The 20,074-nt window shown below is 39.6% G+C and overlaps 2 protein-coding genes across 2 annotated transcripts; both read right to left on the bottom strand.

Annotated features, from left to right (window-relative positions):
- Window positions 1–11,823: 11,823 nt before the first annotated feature.
- On the bottom strand, window positions 11,824–14,822 carry LOC114287475 (uncharacterized). Its single transcript, XM_082913117.1, has 7 exons — window positions 14,547–14,822; window positions 14,272–14,434; window positions 13,948–14,183; window positions 13,602–13,823; window positions 12,654–12,746; window positions 12,474–12,578; window positions 11,824–12,370 (listed from the first exon to the last, which is right to left on the bottom strand). Exons 1-7 carry the CDS (start codon window positions 14,820–14,822, stop codon window positions 11,990–11,992), a joined length of 1,476 nt encoding a protein of 491 aa, XP_082769243.1. The 3' UTR covers window positions 11,824–11,989.
- A 357-nt stretch (window positions 14,823–15,179) lies between these two features.
- LOC114287444 (uncharacterized) lies at window positions 15,180–18,820 on the bottom strand. The gene is made up of 6 exons (XM_082913116.1): window positions 18,661–18,820; window positions 17,237–18,477; window positions 16,572–17,206; window positions 16,191–16,496; window positions 16,021–16,108; window positions 15,180–15,917 (listed from the first exon to the last, which is right to left on the bottom strand). The coding sequence occupies exons 1-6, from the start codon at window positions 18,773–18,775 to the stop codon at window positions 15,180–15,182; spliced, it is 3,123 nt and encodes a 1,040-aa protein (XP_082769242.1). The 5' UTR covers window positions 18,776–18,820.
- Between the last annotated feature and the right edge of the window lie 1,254 nt (window positions 18,821–20,074).

Here is a 20,074-nt window from a genome sequence, read left to right as displayed (position 1 = left end):
ATTAACCAATTTTCTACTTTTTTACACTCACATGGGTGTGCCTAATAAAATGTATACATTATTAGGTTAAACATATCTTTACTCTTGTTCAAGTTAATGCGGTGAAAGTGGCATAAAGCCTAAAAACAAAGATTAGTGAAAAAGTCTTTTTGGTTTATCCCGTAAAAGCCATTTTTCTTTAGACCCCCATACCTCCATATTATAGTGAGTGAAAATATAGCGATCCCGGGTTTACCCTTGTTGTATAGTGATCCGGACATGTGTCCATGGATGTTGGTAGTTGTTCATTATCGTGTTTTCATCCTCTTTACTTTGTATATTGAGTTATTGGATGTGTTGGCCAGGTTGGTTATGTTTGGGAGCCTAGTGTTGCTGCCCAGATTTTTGGACCTTCGCTCGAGCGAGGAGTTGGTCGCTCGAGCGAGAGATGAGTTCGTGTCTGGTGGGTCGAGCCAGAGTGGCTTCGCTCGAGCGAGCGCTTGCACCTGGTTCTGGACCTGAGAGTTGCATTTCTTGGCTCGAGCGAGCTTTTCTTGGCTCGAGCGGTCTGGTTTGTTCTTCGCTCGAGCGAGAGGTCTGTCGCTCGAGCGTGCTTCTGGTTGCAGACCTGAGGGTTTGAGTTGTTGGCTCGAGCGAGCATTCTTTCGCTCGAGCGCACTTTTGAGTTTTTGGCTCGAGCGAGAGCTTCTTGGCTCGAGTGAGAGTTTTCTGTGTCTGGTCGCTCGAGCGACCAAGTCTTCGCTCGAGCGAGCGTGTTTTATATCAGCGGACAGTAGCGTTTTTGAACTTTAGTTTTTCACTCTCCTTTTCTTTCAAACCCTAGATTCGAGACTCTCTCTCTCTAAACTTACACTCTCTCTAAGATTTGATCTCCCTAGAGTGTGAATCTAGCCTAGGGTCTTTGTTAAAAAGATAGAGGGCGTTGAGGGCTTTGATTTAATCTGAAAAAGTTTGGATTTGGAGCACGTTGATCTTCGAGTCTTCATCTCCTTTTTGGCTTAAACTTCGAGGTAGGGATATCCTACTCCTCTCTATGGATTTTGTCTTTAAATTTTGGTATTTTGAGATGTTGGGGTTGGTTTGGTAATTTTGTGAAAGTTGGGGCTTTTGTGTAATTTTACAAAAGTTGGGATTTTATTTATAATAAACCTGGATGCATGTTTGGCATAGAGAAATGGAATGAATGTTGAATCATTGATGAAAGTGGGACCTAAGGGTTGAAATGTTAATTATGGGAATTGACCTAATTACATTGTTTAATTAATTGGGATAATTAATTGTGAGGAATGAGGAAATGAAATGTTGATTGAATATCCATTGTGCATTTATTTTCTGTTTAGAAATAACTGCTTTGGGCTATCGGTGGAGGATAGTCGTGATTGTTGTAGACAATGCATGATGATTAGGCAAACTGAAACTAATCAATGAAGTGTGTCATGGAACTTGACGGTTGATAGAATACATTAACTATATGTATTGAGTGATTGTATATAGAACCAATGTGTTTGTATACGTTATGTGTAGAGGAGGAGATGGGGGATGTACTCCGCGGTTTAGGGGAAGATAGGGGATGTACCTCTAAACCGGATAGTGTTGGGAGAAGAAAGGGGATGAACTCCGTAGATACAGCTCATATGCTTGTCTAGAAAAGTGAAGATAGAGCTCATATGCTTATCTCTGTGAAGTGTGGATATAGCTTATATGCTTATCTGTGAATGCGGGATATTGTTATTATACATATCTGTTGAGAATGTGGATATAGCTTATATGCTTATCTGAGAATGTGGGATATAGTTTTTATACTTATCTGTTGAAATAATGATAGAGCTAACATGCTTATCTGTTGAAAAAGAGAAAATGAAAAGTAATTTGGACTTATAAGTCGTATGGCATAAATATGTGATTTATGTGAATGTATCAGTGTTGGCCATCTATCAATTGCTAAATTTTAGTCATTGTTCATGGTTGGTTTAGTGTATTTCTACTGGGCTGTGGCTCACCCTATATGGGAATATCATTTTCAGGTACAGGTAGCATGCCACCTCCAAGGACATAGCTTGGGAGGCTAGAGGCGGACATACTTTTGTCGTATCTTTTGATGTATTACATGTGACTTCAAGCCAAGGGCTTTATGTGTAAACGAGTTAGAACTCTTTTGTTGTAACCAAGTGTTAACTTGGAAAGCTGTAAGCCTGTACGGCATTTTGCTTTTGTCGTTAACATGTAATACTTTTGTATGAGACTCTGATGTATAAAAGAATGTAGTTATTTCATATGTCAATGAATATCCTTTTGACGGGTTTAATGTTATTATTTTGAGGGCGTTACAACTTGGTATCAGAGCGTACCGGGTTCGAATACTTTGGGTACGTGGGAAGTGATTAGTATCACAATGGGTTTGTCTCGCTTGATAGGGACTTAGATGTAGTGTCGCATGCTATGTGGTTAAGTGATAACATGCTTATGTGTTTATTTGGGTATGGGATTTAATTTCTAGGATGTCGATTGGATCCTTGGGTTTCTGGGAGTCTTGTTGGAAAAGCACTTGATCAATGCTGTTTCTAACCGGAACTCTAGTAACGCCTCGGGACTATCATTATCCGGAAATGAAATTCGTAAGTGCTTATGTGTTTATGTGCTTATGTGGAGTGAATTACAGTTGTCCATGCATTAGGACGTAAGTGGTTAGTTTCGGCACATTTATGAATGTGCTAACGTTTTGTGTTGCCTTTATTAGGATGTCAGGACAAGGAAGAGGTGCTAGGCGTGGTAGACCTGCGAGGCAGGAAGTACCGTTACCAGGGGAGGTTCCGGCAGTGCAGGAGGGGGTTGGTCAGGCCAACGTGGTCGAGCCAGTGGGTCAGCAGGCTATGGGTGCCTTGGCCAGAGAGATAGCAGGAGCTTTGGGTATTCTTAGAGCTGGGAATCAGGCAGCTGAGGCAGGGCCTTCTTTCTTGAAGAGGGAGTTTTTCCGGTCTAATCCGGATGAGTTTGTTGGGGATCCGAAGGAGCCACTGAAGGCTGATGAGTGGCTAGAGCAGATGAGTAAGACGTTCGAAATGCTTGGCATCGAGGACGGAGCACTGAAAGTGACCTTGGCATCCTTCCAACTGAAGGGAGATGCGGGTCAATGGTGGAAGTACGAGAAGGCTCGTGTTGGTGGTACTTGGGAGGCGTTTGTGAATGCTTTTCGAGAGAGGTTTTTGTCTGCAGCAGCTAGGGAGAAGCTGAGGGATCAGTTTAGCCGGCTTAATCAGCAGGGCTTGTCAGTGGCCGAGTTTGAGGCTACTTTTACCAGTCTGTCCAGGTTTGCACCTGAACTGGTGGCGTCTGAGGAACGCCGTTGCTATGAGTTTGAGCGGAAGTTGAGGCGGGGCCTCAAGTTGAGAGTTGGTGGGTCTTATATCCGAGAGTATAGACACCTGGTAGATGCCGCTGCTCATATGGAAATTATGATGCAGGAGGAGGATGAGGGGCAGAGAAGCTCCAAGAGGAGCCAAGATGGTCAGGGTGATGGCAGGAGGCAGAGGGGTTCTAACCCTCAGCAGTCGCAGGGTGGTGTTTCTAGATCGACCTTTCCAGTGCCGAGTGCAGGCTCGGGGAGAGGCAATCAGGGGGAGTTTACTTGTTACAAGTGTGGCCAGCTGGGTCACAAGGTTTCTGTTTGCCCGCAGAAGGGTGGAGGTCAGAGAGCTGCTTCTTCTTCAGCTAGACCGCAGAGTCAGAGTTTGGGCAGGGGGCAGCCCTTGTCCTGTTATCAGTGTGGACAACCTGGGCACCTGAAGAGGTTTTGCCCGCAGTTGAGTGCTACGTCGGGAGCGTCTGGTTCCAGGCAGACGCAGGGTTTTCAGCCAGCTCAGTCTGTGCAGGCCTCGAGGGCCAATCCGGGAGCTTCGTCATCCCAGTCTGTGTAGCAGTCTTTTGCTCCGAGAGGCGAGCAGGTAGACCAGGGGCCTACAGGGCGCGTGTATGCTGTTACCGCGCAGGATTTAGTACCGACTCCATCAGTAGTGAGAGGTACTTTTCTGTTTTGCAATTCGGTTGCTAGTGTGTTGATAGACACGGGTGCATCTCATTCTTTTGTATCTGCTGCATTTGCATCTGTGTTGGAATTGGAGTTAGCGCTATTAGCATCTCCTATTTGTGTTATGTCGCCGATTGGGGGTGAGTTGGTTTTGGAACAGGGTGTTAGAGGTTGTGATATTGAGGTCGCCGATTATAGGCTTCCTTTTCCGTTTGTTGTCATGCCCATGAAGGGTTTTGATGTTATTTTGGGTATGGACTGGCTATCGTCATACCGGGCTGTTATCGATTGCTACCGCCAGAGGGTCACGTTATGTACCTTGAGCGGGGAGTGGTTCCATTTCTTGGGAGACCAGGTTGGTAGTATTTTGCCACCGGGGTATGATTCGCGAGGGCGAAGTGAGCTTAGTAGTCTACTTGCCAGCTTTGAGAGTGGTGAGAGTGGTGAGACCCTGCTTGTGTTGCCGAGGGTGGTTTGTGAGTATTCGGATGTCTTTCCCGAAGATCTTGTTAGTTTGCCACCTCACCGAGAGATAGAGTTCTCCATTGATTTAGTGCCCGGCACGACGCCGATTTCTATGGCACCTTATCGTTTTGCTCCAGCAGAGTTGGTTGAGTTGAAAGTTCAACTTCAAGAGTTACTAGATAAGGGCTTTGTTCGCCCTAGTGTTTCGCCGTGGGGAGCACCGGCCCTCTTTGTTAAAAAGAAAGATGGGGCCTTGAGATTGTGTATTGACTACCGGAAGTTGAATCGGGCTACGGTTAAGAATAAGTACCCTATGCCCCGTATAGATGATCTGTTTGACCAGTTGAAGGGTTCCCGTTGTTTCTCTAAGATAGACTTGAGATCGGGTTACCACCAGTTGAGGGTCAGGGAAGAGGATATTCCGAAGACGGCATTCCGTACGCGGTATGGCCATTATGAGTTTCTGGTGATGCCATTTGGGCTTACCAATGCACCGGCAGTCTTTATGGACTTGATGAACCGGATCTTCCGGGAATTCTTGGATCGGTTTGTAGTCGTTTTTGTGGACGACATCCTTATCTATTCGCCTACTGAGGAGGAGCACGAGGCACACTTGAGAGTGGTGCTTGAGTTACTTAGAGCCCATAGGTTGTATGCCAAGTTTGGGAAGTGTGAGTTCTGGCTAGGAGAGGTGAAATTCTTAGGCCACGTGGTATCCGGGGAAGGGGTGTCTGTTGATACATCCAAGGTTGAGGCAGTGCAAGATTGGGCACAGCCTAAGAGTGTGTTTGAGATCCGGAGTTTTCTGGGATTGGCTGGGTATTACCGTCGGTTTGTGAAAGATTTCTCCAGGTTAGCGTCACCGTTGACTAGGCTGACTCGGAAGGGAATCAAGTTTGTATGGAGTGAGACTTGTGAAAAGTCGTTCCAAGAGCTGAAAGTTAGATTGACCACCGCTCCGGTGTTGATTATTCCGGAGAGAGGGTTGGGTTATGCGGTTTATTGTGATGCCTCACGAGAGGGTTTGGGTTGTGTGTTGATGCAAGAGGGGAAAGTGGTAGCTTATGGCTCACGTCAGTTGAAAATACACGAGAAGAATTATCCCACACACGACCTAGAGTTAGCAGCAGTGATCTTTGCCTTGAAAATCTGGAGGCACTACCTTTATGGTGAGAAGTTCGAGGTATTCTCGGACCACAAGAGTTTGAAGTATCTGTTTACACAGAGGGACTTGAATCTGAGGCAGAGGAGATGGATGGAGTTTATCGAGGATTATGATTTTGAGTTGCACTATCATCCGGGAAAGGCCAATGTTGTGGCCGATGCCCTTAGTAGGAAGTCCGTTAGTGATGTAGCTTGTATAGCCATCCGGGAATGGGTGATGTTGGGAGCACTTGGCGAGTTTGATTTACTACTGGGCGAATCTGTTGAGGCTGCGGCCTTGTTTTCTGTTGTTGCGCAGCCTACACTTGTGACTAGAGTGTTAGAGGCACAGAGAGGTGACCTTGAGGTAGAATCCCTCCGAGAGAAGATCTCCAGTGGGAAAGTTGAGAAGGGTTTGACGGTGTATCCCAACCAGAGTGTGAGATACCGAGACCGTTTGTTTGTACCAGAGTCTTGCCGTGAGGAAGTACTCCGAGAGTTCCATCATTCGCGCCTTGCGGTGCATCCGGGAGGCACTAAGATGTATCGGGATTTGGGTCGCCAGTACTGGTGGCGGGGTATGAAGAGAGATGTGGCTGTTTTCGTATCGAAGTGCCTTACTTGTCAGCAAGTGAAGGCCGAGCATCAGAGGCCAGCGGGTTTGTTGCAACCCTTGCCTATTGCCGAGTGGAAGTGAGAGTATGTCACTATGGACTTCGTTGTAGGTCTTCCGAGGACTCAGCGGGGTAGTGATGCTATTTGGGTGGTTGTGGACCGGTTGACTAAGTCGGCGCACTTTATTCCTATGCGCGTGAGAGAATCGGTAGATCATCTTGCCGACTTGTATATTCGGGACATAGTGAGATTGCACGGGGTCCCAGTGACGATTGTCTCAGATAGAGATCCTCGTTTTACTGCTAGGTTGTGGCAGAGCTTGCAGAGTGCCTTGGGCACTAAGTTGACCTTTAGTACGGCTTATCATCCTCAAACTGATGGGCAGTCCGAACGTACTATTCAGATCCTCGAGGATATGCTTCGGGGTTGTGTCCTTGACTTCAGTGGGACGTGGGAGAGGCACTTTCCATTGGTAGAGTTTGCCTACAACAACAGTTTTCAGTCTAGCATCGGTATGGCACCGTTTGAGGCCTTGTATGGCCGACCGTGTAGGTCTCCAGTGTGTTGGGCCGAGGTGGGTGATGCACCTTTGTTGGGTCCGGAGTTGGTTAGGGAGACGACGGAGAAAGTTGAGCTTATCCGTAGGAGGCTTGTTACAGCCCAGAGTCGACAGAAGAGTTATGCCGACCGTAGGAGGAGGCCTTTGGCGTTTGAGGTAGGTGATCATGTCTTTCTGAAGATATCACCTAGGCGAGGCTTGATGAGGTTTGGGAAGAGTGGGAAGTTATCCCCTCGGTTTATTGGTCCTTTTGAGATCCTTGAGAGGATTGGCGAGGTTGCTTATCGGTTAGCCTTACCGCCGCAGTTGTCCGGAGTGCATGACGTGTTTCATGTGAGTATGCTTCGGAAATATGAGCCAGATCCATCACATGTGTTGGATTGGACCGATTTAGAGGTAGATGAGGATGCCTCGTATGAGGAGAGACCGGTTCGGGTCTTGGATAGGCGGGATCAGGTCCTGCGTGGCAAGACCATTCCTTTGGTGAAAGTCTTATGGAAACATCACGGAGTGGAGGAGGCCACTTGGGAACGTGAGTTGGAAGTCCGCGAAAAATATCCGGACTTGTTTGTTGATATATAATCTTGTATTTAAATTTTGAACAATTGTTGAACTGAAGAGCTTTCATATATGTCTTAAGTTGTGAAACATTGAAAATGTTTTGGCTTATTGGAAGTATGTTTTGGAACTTGCCTCATATGGAAGTTGAATGTAACATTATATATGTTGAATATATTGTTGAAATTGGAAAAGTTAATGCATAATTTTGATGCATGTTGAAAGTACATATGTTGTTTACATATTGTGAGATGCCTCTTGTTAGAGAGATGGGATGACCGGTAATGGGTCGAATTGTTGAATGTTAAAATGTAACATTGTTTAAAATGAAGGAAAAATCTGTTTTTGAAAACTTGTGCTTAATTTCGGGGACGAAATTCTTTAAGGGGGGGAGGTTATAGCGATCCCGGGTTTACCCTTGTTGTACAGTGATCCGGACATGTGTCCATGGATGTTGGTAGTTGTTCATTATCGTGTTTGCATCCTCTTTACTTTGTATATTGAGTTATTGGATGTGTTGGCCAGGTTGGTTGTGTTTGTGAGCCTAGTGTTGCTGCCCAGATTTTTGGACCTTCGCTCGAGCGAGGAGTTGGTCGCTCGAGCGAGAGATGAGTTCGTGTCTGGTGGGTCGAGCCAGAGTGGCTTCGCTCGAGCGAGCGCTTGTACCTGGTTCTGGACCTGAGAGTTGCATTTCTTGGCTCGAGCGAGCTTTTCTTGGCTCGAGCGGTCTGGTTTGTTCTTCGCTCGAGCGAGAGGTCTGTCGCTCGAGCGTGCTTCTGGTTGCAGACCTGAGGGTTTGAGTTGTTGGCTCGAGCGAGCATTCTTTCGCTCGAGCGCACTTTTGAGTTTTTGGCTCGAGCGAGAGCTTCTTGGCTCGAGCGAGAGTTTTCTGTGTCTGGTCGCTCGAGCGACCAAGTCTTCGCTCGAGCGAGCGTGTTTTATATCAGCGGACAGTAGCGTTTTTGAACTTTAGTTTTTCACTCTCCTTTTCTTTCAAACCCTAGATCCGAGACTCTCTCTCTCTAAACTTACACTCTCTCTAAGATTTGATCTCCCTAGAGTGTGAATCTAGCCTAGGGTCTTTGTTAAAAAGATAGAGGGCGTTGAGGGCTTTGATTTAATCTGAAAAAGTTTGGATTTGGAGCACGTTGATCTTCGAGTCTTCATCTCCTTTTTGGCTTAAACTTCGAGGTAGGAATATCCTACCCCTCTCTATGGATTTTGTCTTTAAATTTTGGTATTTTGAGATGTTGGGGTTGGTTTGGTAATTTTGTGAAAGTTGGGGCTTTTGTGTAATTTTACAAAAGTTGGGATTTTATTTATAATAAACCTGGATGCATGTTTGGCATAGAGAAATGGAATGAATGTTGAATCATTGATGAAAGTGGGACCTAAGGGTTGAAATGTTAATTATGGGAATTGACCTAATTACATTGTTTAATTAATTGGGATAATTAATTGTGAGGAATGAGGAAATGAAATGTTGATTGAATATCCATTGTGCATTTATTTTCTGTTTAGAAATAACTGCTTTGGGCTATCGGTGGAGGATAGTCGTGATTGTTGTAGACAATGCATGATGATTAGGCAAACTGAAACTAATCAATGAAGTGTGTCATGGAACTTGACGGTTGATAGAATACATTAACTATATGTATTGAGTGAGTGTATATAGAACCAATGTGTTTGTATACGTTATGTGTAGAGGAGGAGATGGGGGATGTACTCCGCGGTTTAGGGGAAGATAGGGGATGTACCTCTAAACCGGATAGTGTTGGGAGAAGAAAGGGGATGAACTCCGTAGATACAGCTCATATGCTTGTCTAGAAAAGTGAAGATAGAGCTCATATGCTTATCTCTGTGAAGTGTGGATATAGCTTATATGCTTATCTGTGAATGCGGGATATTGTTATTATACATATCTGTTGAGAATGTGGATATAGCTTATATGCTTATCTGAGAATGTGGGATATAGTTTTTATACTTATCTGTTGAAATAATGATAGAGCTAACATGCTTATCTGTTGAAAAAGAGAAAATGAAAAGTAATTTGGACTTATAAGTCGTATGGCATAAATATGTGATTTATGTGAATGTATCAGTGTTGGCCATCTATCAATTGCTAAATTTTAGTCATTGTTCATGGTTGGTTTAGTGTATTTCTACTGGGCTGTGGCTCACCCTATATGGGAATATCATTTTCAGGTACAGGTAGCATGCCACCTCCAAGGACATAGCTTGGGAGGCTAGAGGCGGACATACTTTTGTCGTATCTTTTGATGTATTACATGTGACTTCAAGCTAAGGGCTTTATGTGTAAACGAGTTAGAACTCTTTTGTTGTAACCAAGTGTTAACTTGGAAAGCTGTAAACCTGTATGGCATTTTGCTTTTGTCGTTAACATGTAATACTTTTGTATGAGACTCTGATGTATAAAAGAATGTAGTTATTTCATATGTCAATGAATATCCTTTTGACGGGTTTAATGTTATTATTTTGAGGGCGTTACAGAAAAGTCAGTGAAAGAAATCAAAATCTACTTCTGGTCTAAGGCAACCCACTTGCCTTGGCTTGGTTATTACTTATTATTGCACTCAACTGAAACCCTAAGTTTATTTTTGTGTACTATGTTATGCTTTTCTTTTACCTTAGTTTCAAGATTTTAGACATTAAATCAGTTGATTTTCAAAGTTAACAAGTTTCTCTTTTGGTCTCTTCTGAATTTTTGCTCAATGTTCACTACAACAAATTTGGGATTTAAAGACAAAACAAATTTGTCCCAAAATGTATATATTTCGTCACCCAAACTAATTAAGACGAACATTTTTCGTCACCCGTTTTGTCTCCAAAGGGTCGTCGCTAAAGGGTCTTAGAGACGAAAAAAAAATTCGTCATTGAAAATGATAAATTTGTGACGAATTTTTTTGCCTCCAATACACTTTGTTGGGAACATACTTGTAAGTAATTAGCGACAAAATATTTTGTCATTAAAGAAGAAATTAGAGACAAAAGTATTTCGTCATAAATATAAGAAATAGAGACGAAATAATCTTGTCACGTTTAATATAAACGAAAACGAAAATTTTTTGTCAAAGAAGCTACCAATAGAGACAAAAACAAATTCATCATTAAAAATGATAAATTTGTGACGAATTTGTTTGTCTCCAATACACTCTGCTGGGAACATACTTACAAGTAATTAGCGACAAAATATTTTGTCATTAAAGAAGAAATTAGAGACAAAAGTATTTTGTCATAAATATAAGAAATAGAGATGAAATAATTTTGTCACGTTTAATATAAACGAAGACAAAAAAAATTTGTCAAAGAAGCTACCAATAGAGACAAAAACAAATTCATCATTAAAAATGATAAATTTGTGACGAATTTTTTTTATCTCCAATACACTCTGTTGGGAACATACTTATAAGTAATTAGCGACAAAATATTTTTTCATTAAAGGAGAAATTAGAGACAAAAGTATTTTGTCATAAATATAAGAAATAGAGACAAAATAATTTTGTCACATTTAAAATAAACGAAGACGAAATTTTTTTGTCAAAGAATCTACCAATAGAGATAAAAACAAATTCATCATTAAAAATGATGAAATAATGTCAAGAAAAATTCGTCACACATTGAGGGTAATAGTGACAAAATGTGACAATATTTTTTTGTCATGACAAATTCATTTAGCGACGAAATAAAGAATTTATGACAAAATTAATCATCCACCTATGCCAAATAAGAGACAAAAAAACCTTCTTTAGGGATGGAAAATTTTGTCAGTAATTTCATAATATTTTTTTTCCACATTATATACCTATTTTATCAAAATCTAAATTTTAGTTCAACAAATATGACCCTATTCATGTTGAAACCTGTTGAATATAACAATTCCATCACAACTTAACCTAACCTGTTATCAACACATTTACGAATTAACAAAATGAAAATATCCATTCATCATTACAAATAATTTCATCATGATATAATAAAATAGTGAAATATTCACAAAATATCCAAAAGTTATAACTTGTTCAATTCCACCAAAAATCCAACAATAACTAGTGTAACTCCAAAAAGTATGTGTATCCTTATCGAACAAAAATGAACATTCAAACAAATTACATCATTGTTGCACGTCAAAAATGCCACCCCAATCCAATCTGCAAAAAAATAAATTAAAAGTTTTAGTAATTAATCAATTATACAAAAGATTAAAAACATTAGTAACTCATCAATTTACAATTAGATCAATTATACAATTTATCCCTGTAACAGACTTTTTTTTAGAGTATGAGAACAAAAAATTAATTTTAAGGCTAATTCACAAATGGTGCATCCCATTAATGTGCTGTAAGTTCATACAACTTATATTGGTCCCTCCTAAGGTGTTTCTATTGGTTCTTGTACAAATCTATAATTGTGTGATAATTTAGCATTTCGACAGCCCTTTTTCAAGCTTTAAGTATAGAGAAAAAAATATATTTTTTAGACTAATTCACAATTTATACATCATGTGCACCTGTACAAATTGGATGTCATATGCATGTTTCCATTACTTCCTAATTCTTCAAACATGTATTCTTTTATAAAATTTGTTATATTAAAGTTAATATACTTTACCAAGAAGTATGTCCACTTGTGGATGAGTCCCCTCCACTTCCAAAATGTCCAGTGAATCCTTTGGTCCTCAAAAAGTTGGCAACATCAGCCATTATCTCCCCTTGCTTCTTCTTACCCTCTTCAAGATCTTTTATTTTATTGTTCTGCATTTGTATTTGTTCCTTTTGTGTCTCTATTTGCATCTCAAGGCGCTTCACATAATCATTTGTTTCAGCATATATGGTAGTGGCTGTCCTAATAGAGGATGAAGGTCTCATGCCAAGTCCCTTCACATAGCCAGACCTTGGCTTTAGGACTTTGATTGATAGCTCTTCTGCAGTCAAAGGGGTTGATCCTGGCTGTGAGAGGTGATCAGCCTGTGTCTGTATCATATTTTCCTATCAAATATAAAAAAAATTAAATAATTATTGGAAAATTAAATAAGATTATAACAAATAGTATTCTAAAATTTTGTTAATAAAAATTGCAATATATACTCACATAATTACACTGAGCTTGAGATGAGATCCACTCATGTGTTTTCTCATTATAGTGAGTTTCCTTGTACAACTCTGCTAGATCAGGTAGCATCTTCTTTTCTCGTGCCTAATTCGATAGACCAAATATTCAATAAATAAAGCTAAGAATCTAATATAATTCTGAAAGTGCAAGGATACGTACCAGTTTTTCTACTCTAACAGGGATTGACCTAGAACCACACCTATGTTTTGTATACATCCTTTCTCTATTCGCGATGTTGGCCTTTGATTGTTCCTATAAGGAAGAATGACCAATATAACAATGAAATGTATCATTAGTAAGACAAATATGTTGGCTTTTGATTGTTCCTATAAGGAATAATGAACCAATATAACAATGAAATGTATCACTAGTAAAACAAATTTAATGGTTGATAATAAAGAAATTGCATTGTTCCTCTCTATCATTTTCCTATATATCATTTCAACTTAAAAGATATTTCAAATTATTCACTAGTTTCATTCAATTCTGTGAAAAATAGATTAGAGGACTTGTTGAGATTTCATCATAAGATGGTTTTTCTGGGTGAAAAAAGAAAAATGAGTAATTTACACCGTTCACAAATAGGGGGCATATAAGCATGGGCAAGATAGATTGTGAAAAAATCCATTTACATTTCACAAGATATGGAACAATTACTGATACCAAACTCATAACCCTTTCTTTCTTCCGCAACTCTATCAAATCTAAAGTTCTGTCTCAATACCCTATATTAGTTACTTAGCTAGTTGCTTACCATTATCATGAAACTTCAGACCAAACCCAAGAACAAACAGAAAATTAATACAATCATAGAAACTGAAATCTTAGTTCTTTAGTCTATGATGTGAAAGATGCACTTTAAGGAACCATAAATTAATCTCCTATTATGCGAGCCTTCCAATCCATGTTTAATAGTTTCCCTTTCTCATTTTTCCACTTATTTGGTTTTTATTATGTTCCACTTACATGCCTAGAAGATAAAGGGAAAAGAACACATATGGAATTTCACAGCAAATTAATTGTGTTCTTTCTAGTTGTTTTAGAATCTCTCCCTATTCTAATCAAATTCTTTCTTCGCTAATATAATAAAAAAGATGAAAATGTTACCAGAAATTCTTTAGTGTTCCACTTTTTATCAATAAGATCTATCCACTTGGTAGGATCGACATTCTTTGGTGGGTGGTTTCTTGCATACTCCTCCCCTTTAGCCTCCTTCAGCTCCATGAATTGTTTGTGCAACCTATAGGTATGGTTACTCAATCTCCGACCAAATTTTGTGTTCATTGCCTTCTCTATATCAACAGGGTCTCCTTGTAAATCAAATTGATCCTGCAAAAAATAGATAAGTCATAGATAATTCTTATAAAAAATAAAATAATTACAATAAATAATTAAGATTTCTAACCTATTATAAAAATGAGTAAAATCTCCTATAAGTAGACAACGAACTTACATTCAAGCGTTGAAACATCGCCTCCTTAACGGAGGCATCAACATACTTCCACCTATGAACACTTGGATTTGGTAAACGAGTTCGCACTTCTACACCAATCTTTGAGGCTAGTTTTGAGGCATAGTCCCCTACCAGTGCACGAAATTCTGGAGGGATAGGCACGCTAAGCTTTCCATCTTTATCAACAAGGCCTTGAACCTCTTTGCCTCGAGTCGGGCCACGAGCACGCTTAGCAGCTGATATTGTGAAGCCATAATATTGAAATAGTATGTGAACAAATTTAATTAAGATCTCAAATCAATGTAAATAAAGAGTGTGTCTTACCAATAGTATTACCAGCAGTCACCTCAAGTTGAGGCTCCACATTGAGAGGTGGTGGCGGATTGCTAGTCACCTCAGGACGTGAAGAGGTATCCCCCTCTTCTAATGCGTGGGTCAATGCCTCATGATGAGATTGTGAACGGGCTCTCGATGGTATCGCTAACAGCTGAATAACATAATAAAATATGAATATATGTACAAAGATATACATGTCTATGTGTGTATGAATTGAAAGTAACAAGAAAGAATATATTTCACAATGCATAAATGTATAGTACCTCATGCTCAAACAAATCATAGGTTTCAGTGTCACTGCCATCTTCAGCCTTTGACGGTCGATAATCATCATCATTTTCCTCAATTGGTATTTGTTTTTCCTTCCTCAATTTCTTATGTTGAACCGTAGCCTTCAAACAAGTTGTTATATTCTTCACTCCTAGAGTCTTCATTCTCTCACGGTTTTTATTAATATTCTTCATTCTTTGTTTCTCATAGTTCGTTACCTTCTTAGTTGCGGTACTTGGTTTGGTCAATTGCTTTTTTGTAGCGTCCATTTTGCCCAACTATAAAGCATAATTGAACATTTTTTTGGTGGATACGCATAATTGAACATTAGATGTAAAGAAAAGATAATTATATATTTCTATACATAAAGCATAAAGCAACAACAATCTCAACAAGTGGATATGTCATATAGGCTCTAAATCATTGAAATATGGCTAGAGTGATATGGATGATTTTTGTTTTTACCATTTACTTATCATAGAACAAATTAATTACAAAGCCATCAGACACACAATATGACCAATCAATGATAAACCTACATAACAGTGGATGAACCCCACAACTGAAATTCAACTACATTAATTAAGAACAATGTTCATATAGAAAGTGCAAAATAACTACAAATCCTAGTCTACATCAAGATCCATATCGTAATCCACATCAGGTTCGTCACACTCTTCATTTTGTTTGTCAGCTCTTTTCTGTATCATTGTTTCATCAGATGACCTAACCCTTGTAACAACTTCTGCTTCAACACCATCTCTATAACATTGAACATTAGGGCCGATGTCAATTGGAACAACATCGGTAATATTTTCTTGTTGGAACACATCGTTTTCTGCTGGTTCATGTAATGATTCTCCATCACCTACCTCTGGTACATCAAAGACACCCCTATGTTGCACTCGTTGAACGACTTGTCTAGGTTGTCCCCATTTGGAATCATTTAGGTAAAAGACTTGCTTAGCCTGGCTAGGCAAGATGAAAGGGTTGTGTTGATACCACCGACTTGTGACATCAATACTTGTGCAATAATCATCGGTTCGCAATGTTCTACTTCGACCTGTATTTCCTGTGTTGTACCATTCACACTGGAACAATACAACTTTGTTATGACACATGTACTCCAATTCCCAAACATTGCACAAGTGACCATAAAATTCATGTGTCACTCCCTCATGATCCCCTTCCGTAAGCACACCACTATTCTGACTGTTACGGCGATTGTCTACTTCTCTTGTACAAAACCGTACGCCATTGATTATGCAACCTGAGTACTCTTTTACTAGTAAATTTGGGCCATTTGCTAACGACCATAAATCATTGGTTGCTTCTGGTGACTTTTCTTCTCTCAATATATTTATCTACATTCACATATAACGTACATTAAGATAGTAAAAATAAATTAATAAATGATCAAATCTTATACAAATTTTTAATCATGTCTTAAAATTGAAAATGCCTTACCCGCTCTTTGAACCACTTGGGAAACTCTTGTTGTTGTATACGGGTTATGCCTTGGTCAGATGGAGTCCGTAATAGATTTTTGTGTATCCTACTCAAAAGAATGTGATTATTATGCACTTCTAACTACATTAACAAAGCTAAGAATACACATATTTAAATGAAAAACATACTCTAGATACTTCTCTATCTCGGGGCTATTGTTCAACAAGAACCAATAAGCCATATCACGATATTCTGGTGACATATCAGCATCCCTTGTGATTAGGCCAATAGGACGGGCAGTTTCTGTGAATACAGTTAACCCTTTGTGACGTTCGCCACGATCTTGATTTCGTTCGGGTCGATTATGCACTGTTTCGATCCCATCAACATACATTGAACAAAAAGTAACGCACTCTTTGACAATGTAAGCCTCTGCGATTGAACCTTCTGGTCGAGCTCGGTTTGTAACAAACTTTTTCAAAGCTCCGAGAAACCTTGAAAAGAGAATTAGTTAAGAGCAAGGTTACACATGCAACATATAATTACGAACCTTTCAATTTAACAATTACCTTTCAATCCGGTACATCCATCGATATTGCACCGGTCCTCCAAGAATAGCCTCACGCGGCAAGTGAACGGCCAAGTGAACCATCACATCAAAGAAGGCTGGAGGAAAGATCTTTTCAAGCTTGCATAATATGTGTACTATACGTTCCTCTAATTTCTCAAGTTCATTACGGCGCAGTGTCTTTGAGCACAAATCCTGGAAAAAGCTACCTAACTCAAATAGTGTTTTACTAATCTCTTTGTCTACGTAACCACGCATCCCAATTGGAAGAATCCGTTGTATGAGTACATGGCAGTCATGACTTTTCAAGCCTGTTAATTTACCATTTCTCGCATTCACTGATCTTGATATGTTTGCAGCATAGCCATCCGGATACTTCACTGATTTCAAGAATTCAAAGAAACCCTCCCTCTCTTCAGGGGTCAATGAAAAGATTGCCCTAGGTTTGACATAAGTTCCATCAGGACGACTTGTTAACCACAACTCTTTCCTTATACCCATATCTTCCAAGTCCATCCGTGCTTTGTCGGTGTCTTTGTTCTTTCCATCAATGCCTAACATAGTTCCAAAGGTATTTTCACTAAAATTCTTCTCGACGTGCATAACATCAATGTTGTGTCGAAGCTTCCGTTTCTTCTAGCACGGTAACTCATACAAGATGCTTACCTTTGTCCAATTTGGTGCCTGACGGAGTCTTTTCTTATTTCTTGGATGCTTTCCATATGTGAGACCTGTCACTCTATCCAATTGCTCTAATATCTTTTCCACTGGTAACTTTAAAGATCTCTTTCGCTTCTCATGCTTACCATTGTAAGCCTTACTCTTTCGCCTTTCGGGGTGGTTTTGAGGCAAGTAGCATCGATGGTTAGTGTATGCAGTCTTACCTTTCAAGGATTGAAAATATGGTTCATCATTGCAAGTGTAGCAAGAATAATGACCCTTTGTTCTCCACCCAGATATGTCACCAAATGCGGGCCAATCGTGTATAGTCCACATCAAAGCTGCACGCATCTGGAAAGACTCACCAGTTACGGCATCGTAAGATAATGCACCATTTTCCCACAACTCATTCAACTTATCCACCAGAGGTCTCATGTAGACATCAATATCGATCCCTGGTTGTGATTCTCCAGGAATAAGTAGTGACATCATAAGAAAGGGATCTTTCATAACCAACCAAGGTGGCAAGTTATAAGGAATGAGTACTACAGGCCATAAACTATACGAGTTGCTCATGTTCCCGAAAGGATTGAACCCATCAACAGCCAACCCTAGCCTCACATTTCGAGGCTCCAGGGCAAACTGAGGATGTTGCACATCAAATTCCTTCCATTCATCACTATCGGCGGGATGTCTCAATACTCCGTCATCTATACGTTTCTCCTTGTGCCATCTCATGTCCTCAGCAGTCTTTCTTGACATGTACAATCTTTTCAACCTTGGTGTTAATGGGAAGTACCGCAACACCTTATGGGGAATCTTCTTACCCCTGCCACGATTGATCTTGTATCTGGATGCCTTACATTTTGGACATTTATCTAACCTTGCATTTTCCTTACAAAAGAGTACACAATCATTTATACAAGCATCAATTAACTCATATGACAAGCCCAAATCTCGAAGTATTTTCTTAGCTTCATAAAATGACTTTGGAACCAAATTATCTTTTGGTAAAAGTTTTGTTAAAAACTCCAATAGTGTGTTAACCGACTTATTGCTCCAGTGGTTTGTTACCTTCATATTAAGCAGCTCGATGACAAACTTCAACAGAGTGTAGTTTGTGCAACCTAAGTACACCTCACGTTTGGCATCATTCAATAGTTTATCAAACGTTTGTACTTCCTCATTCTGGGGTGCATCGTTGGGTTCTCCTCTTATTCGATCTTCCACTAAGGCATCAATACCACCTAAAACCTCATCTTCATCAACTGCCATTTCATGATGAGCCTCATTTGATACACGTGGTTCCCCGTGCTCATGCCAAATAGTGTACGTTTGCATAATCCCATATTGAAGCAAATGAATTTGCACATTTCGAAGATTTTGGGAATAATAGTTCACACAGTTCAAACATGGGCATGAAATTTTACCTTCCTGGTCAACAACTGCCATTGCAAATTTGATAAATGATGTCACCCCATCAATAAATGGCTGACTCATCCTTCCATCAGGTGTCTTACCCAATGCAATCCAACTCTTGTCCATGTCTGATCACAAATGAAAGATCAAGTTTGTTTTAATTTGTTTATGTCATAAAACGCTTCATGTGTACTATTAACCTATTCCATTTAGGAATGCACAATGTGTATCATACAAAGAAAATCATATGACGTTGTCTATCTCTAATCTTTCCTTAGTTCTCCAAGTATATAACATAGATTAAGATGGAAGTATTATGGGAAAGGATAGAGTAGAAAAAAAAATGGTTCCTGACAAGTTTACAACATTAGTACATTAAAAGGAATAAAAGAAAATTTGCTCATTTAGGAAACTAGTTATTTTTGAAGAAATAAAAAGAATCTTAGTTGATTGGACTGTTTATAGAGGCAATATTGATTATGGTGTGTAACCATGGCTTCAGATTTCTCTAATAACGATATAATTGGAAAAGAAGATAATCAGGCACAATATTATTTGTTCTTCCTTTCATTTCTTCTATTTTCTTATTTTTATTGCCTTCGTTTTAAAGAGAAGGTGAACTTAGAGTTACTAATTCTTTCCTCTATCCATCCATTAAGTTTTTAGGAGAGATCTTTGTACACAGTACTTAACTTATCATGTAACAGCATCACACTTGATATGTTCTTTAGTAACTCTAAGTTCAAACCAAGCCATGGAATTATTTATCTTCACTTTGACTTGTACACTAACAACCACATGTTCTCTACCTTTTGTCGTCTTCCATGGTAATTTTCTAATTTTTCTCTATATTTTTTCATCATTTTTTATTTTGTAGTCATTAGCTAGCCACTTTGTCCTTTGTTAGTGCTCTACTCTCACTATGCTCAATTTCGTTCAATTAATTTACTGTTTGATGTTTAAGTGCTTTTACCAAGTTGGTTTGTGGAATGTAACAGTTTGGTTGTTTTGGATTGTGGCTTTATGAAATTTTCTATACCCTTATTTGCTGTGCTAAAAGCTTAAATTTTTAGGACTATTAGCATTAATACGAACACAGAAATTGCTTTCAAGTCACTACTTAATTCATGACCTGTTTGGTAATGTTGTGCGTTTAAGGTTGGTCAGTTGTTGTCAAATTTTGTCTTCCTTAAGTTGAGAAAGATGATAAGCTGAGAAAGAATGGATTGAGATGGTTTGGTCATATACAATGAAGACCAGTGGAGGCAGTAGTGAAGAGATGCAATAAAGTGACGGTAGATGGAAGTGTTAGGGGAAGGGGCAGACTTATATTGATGTGGGCTAGTGTAGTAAATAGAAATATGAATCTCTTTATTTTTACTAATCAAATGGCCTTTGATAGAATTGAGTGGAGAAGGGGATTCA

Source organism: Camellia sinensis, chromosome 2, assembly GCF_055761805.1.
Source record: "Camellia sinensis isolate YWXY chromosome 2, ASM5576180v1, whole genome shotgun sequence".
Taxonomy (NCBI): Eukaryota; Viridiplantae; Streptophyta; class Magnoliopsida; order Ericales; family Theaceae; genus Camellia; species Camellia sinensis.
Note: the sequence above shows the minus strand (reverse complement) of the source record. Positions and strands in the feature narration are given on the sequence as shown.

Coding starts and splice junctions, on each gene's coding strand:
- LOC114287475 (XM_082913117.1), bottom strand. CDS start 14,822: ATGGACGCTACAAAAAAGCAATTGACCAAACCAAGTACCGCAACTAAG. Junction 12,747..13,601: donor GGAACACTAAAGAATTTCTG/GTAACATTTTCA, acceptor TCTTCCTTATAG/GAACAATCAAAGGCCAACAT. Junction 12,371..12,473: donor CTCAAGCTCAGTGTAATTAT/GTGAGTATATAT, acceptor TATATTTGATAG/GAAAATATGATACAGACACA.
- LOC114287444 (XM_082913116.1), bottom strand. CDS start 18,775: ATGGACAAGAGTTGGATTGCATTGGGTAAGACACCTGATGGAAGGATG. Junction 17,207..17,236: donor AGGCACCAAATTGGACAAAG/GTAAGCATCTTG, acceptor TTACCGTGCTAG/AAGAAACGGAAGCTTCGACA. Junction 15,918..16,020: donor CCAAGTGGTTCAAAGAGCGG/GTAAGGCATTTT, acceptor ATGTGAATGTAG/ATAAATATATTGAGAGAAGA.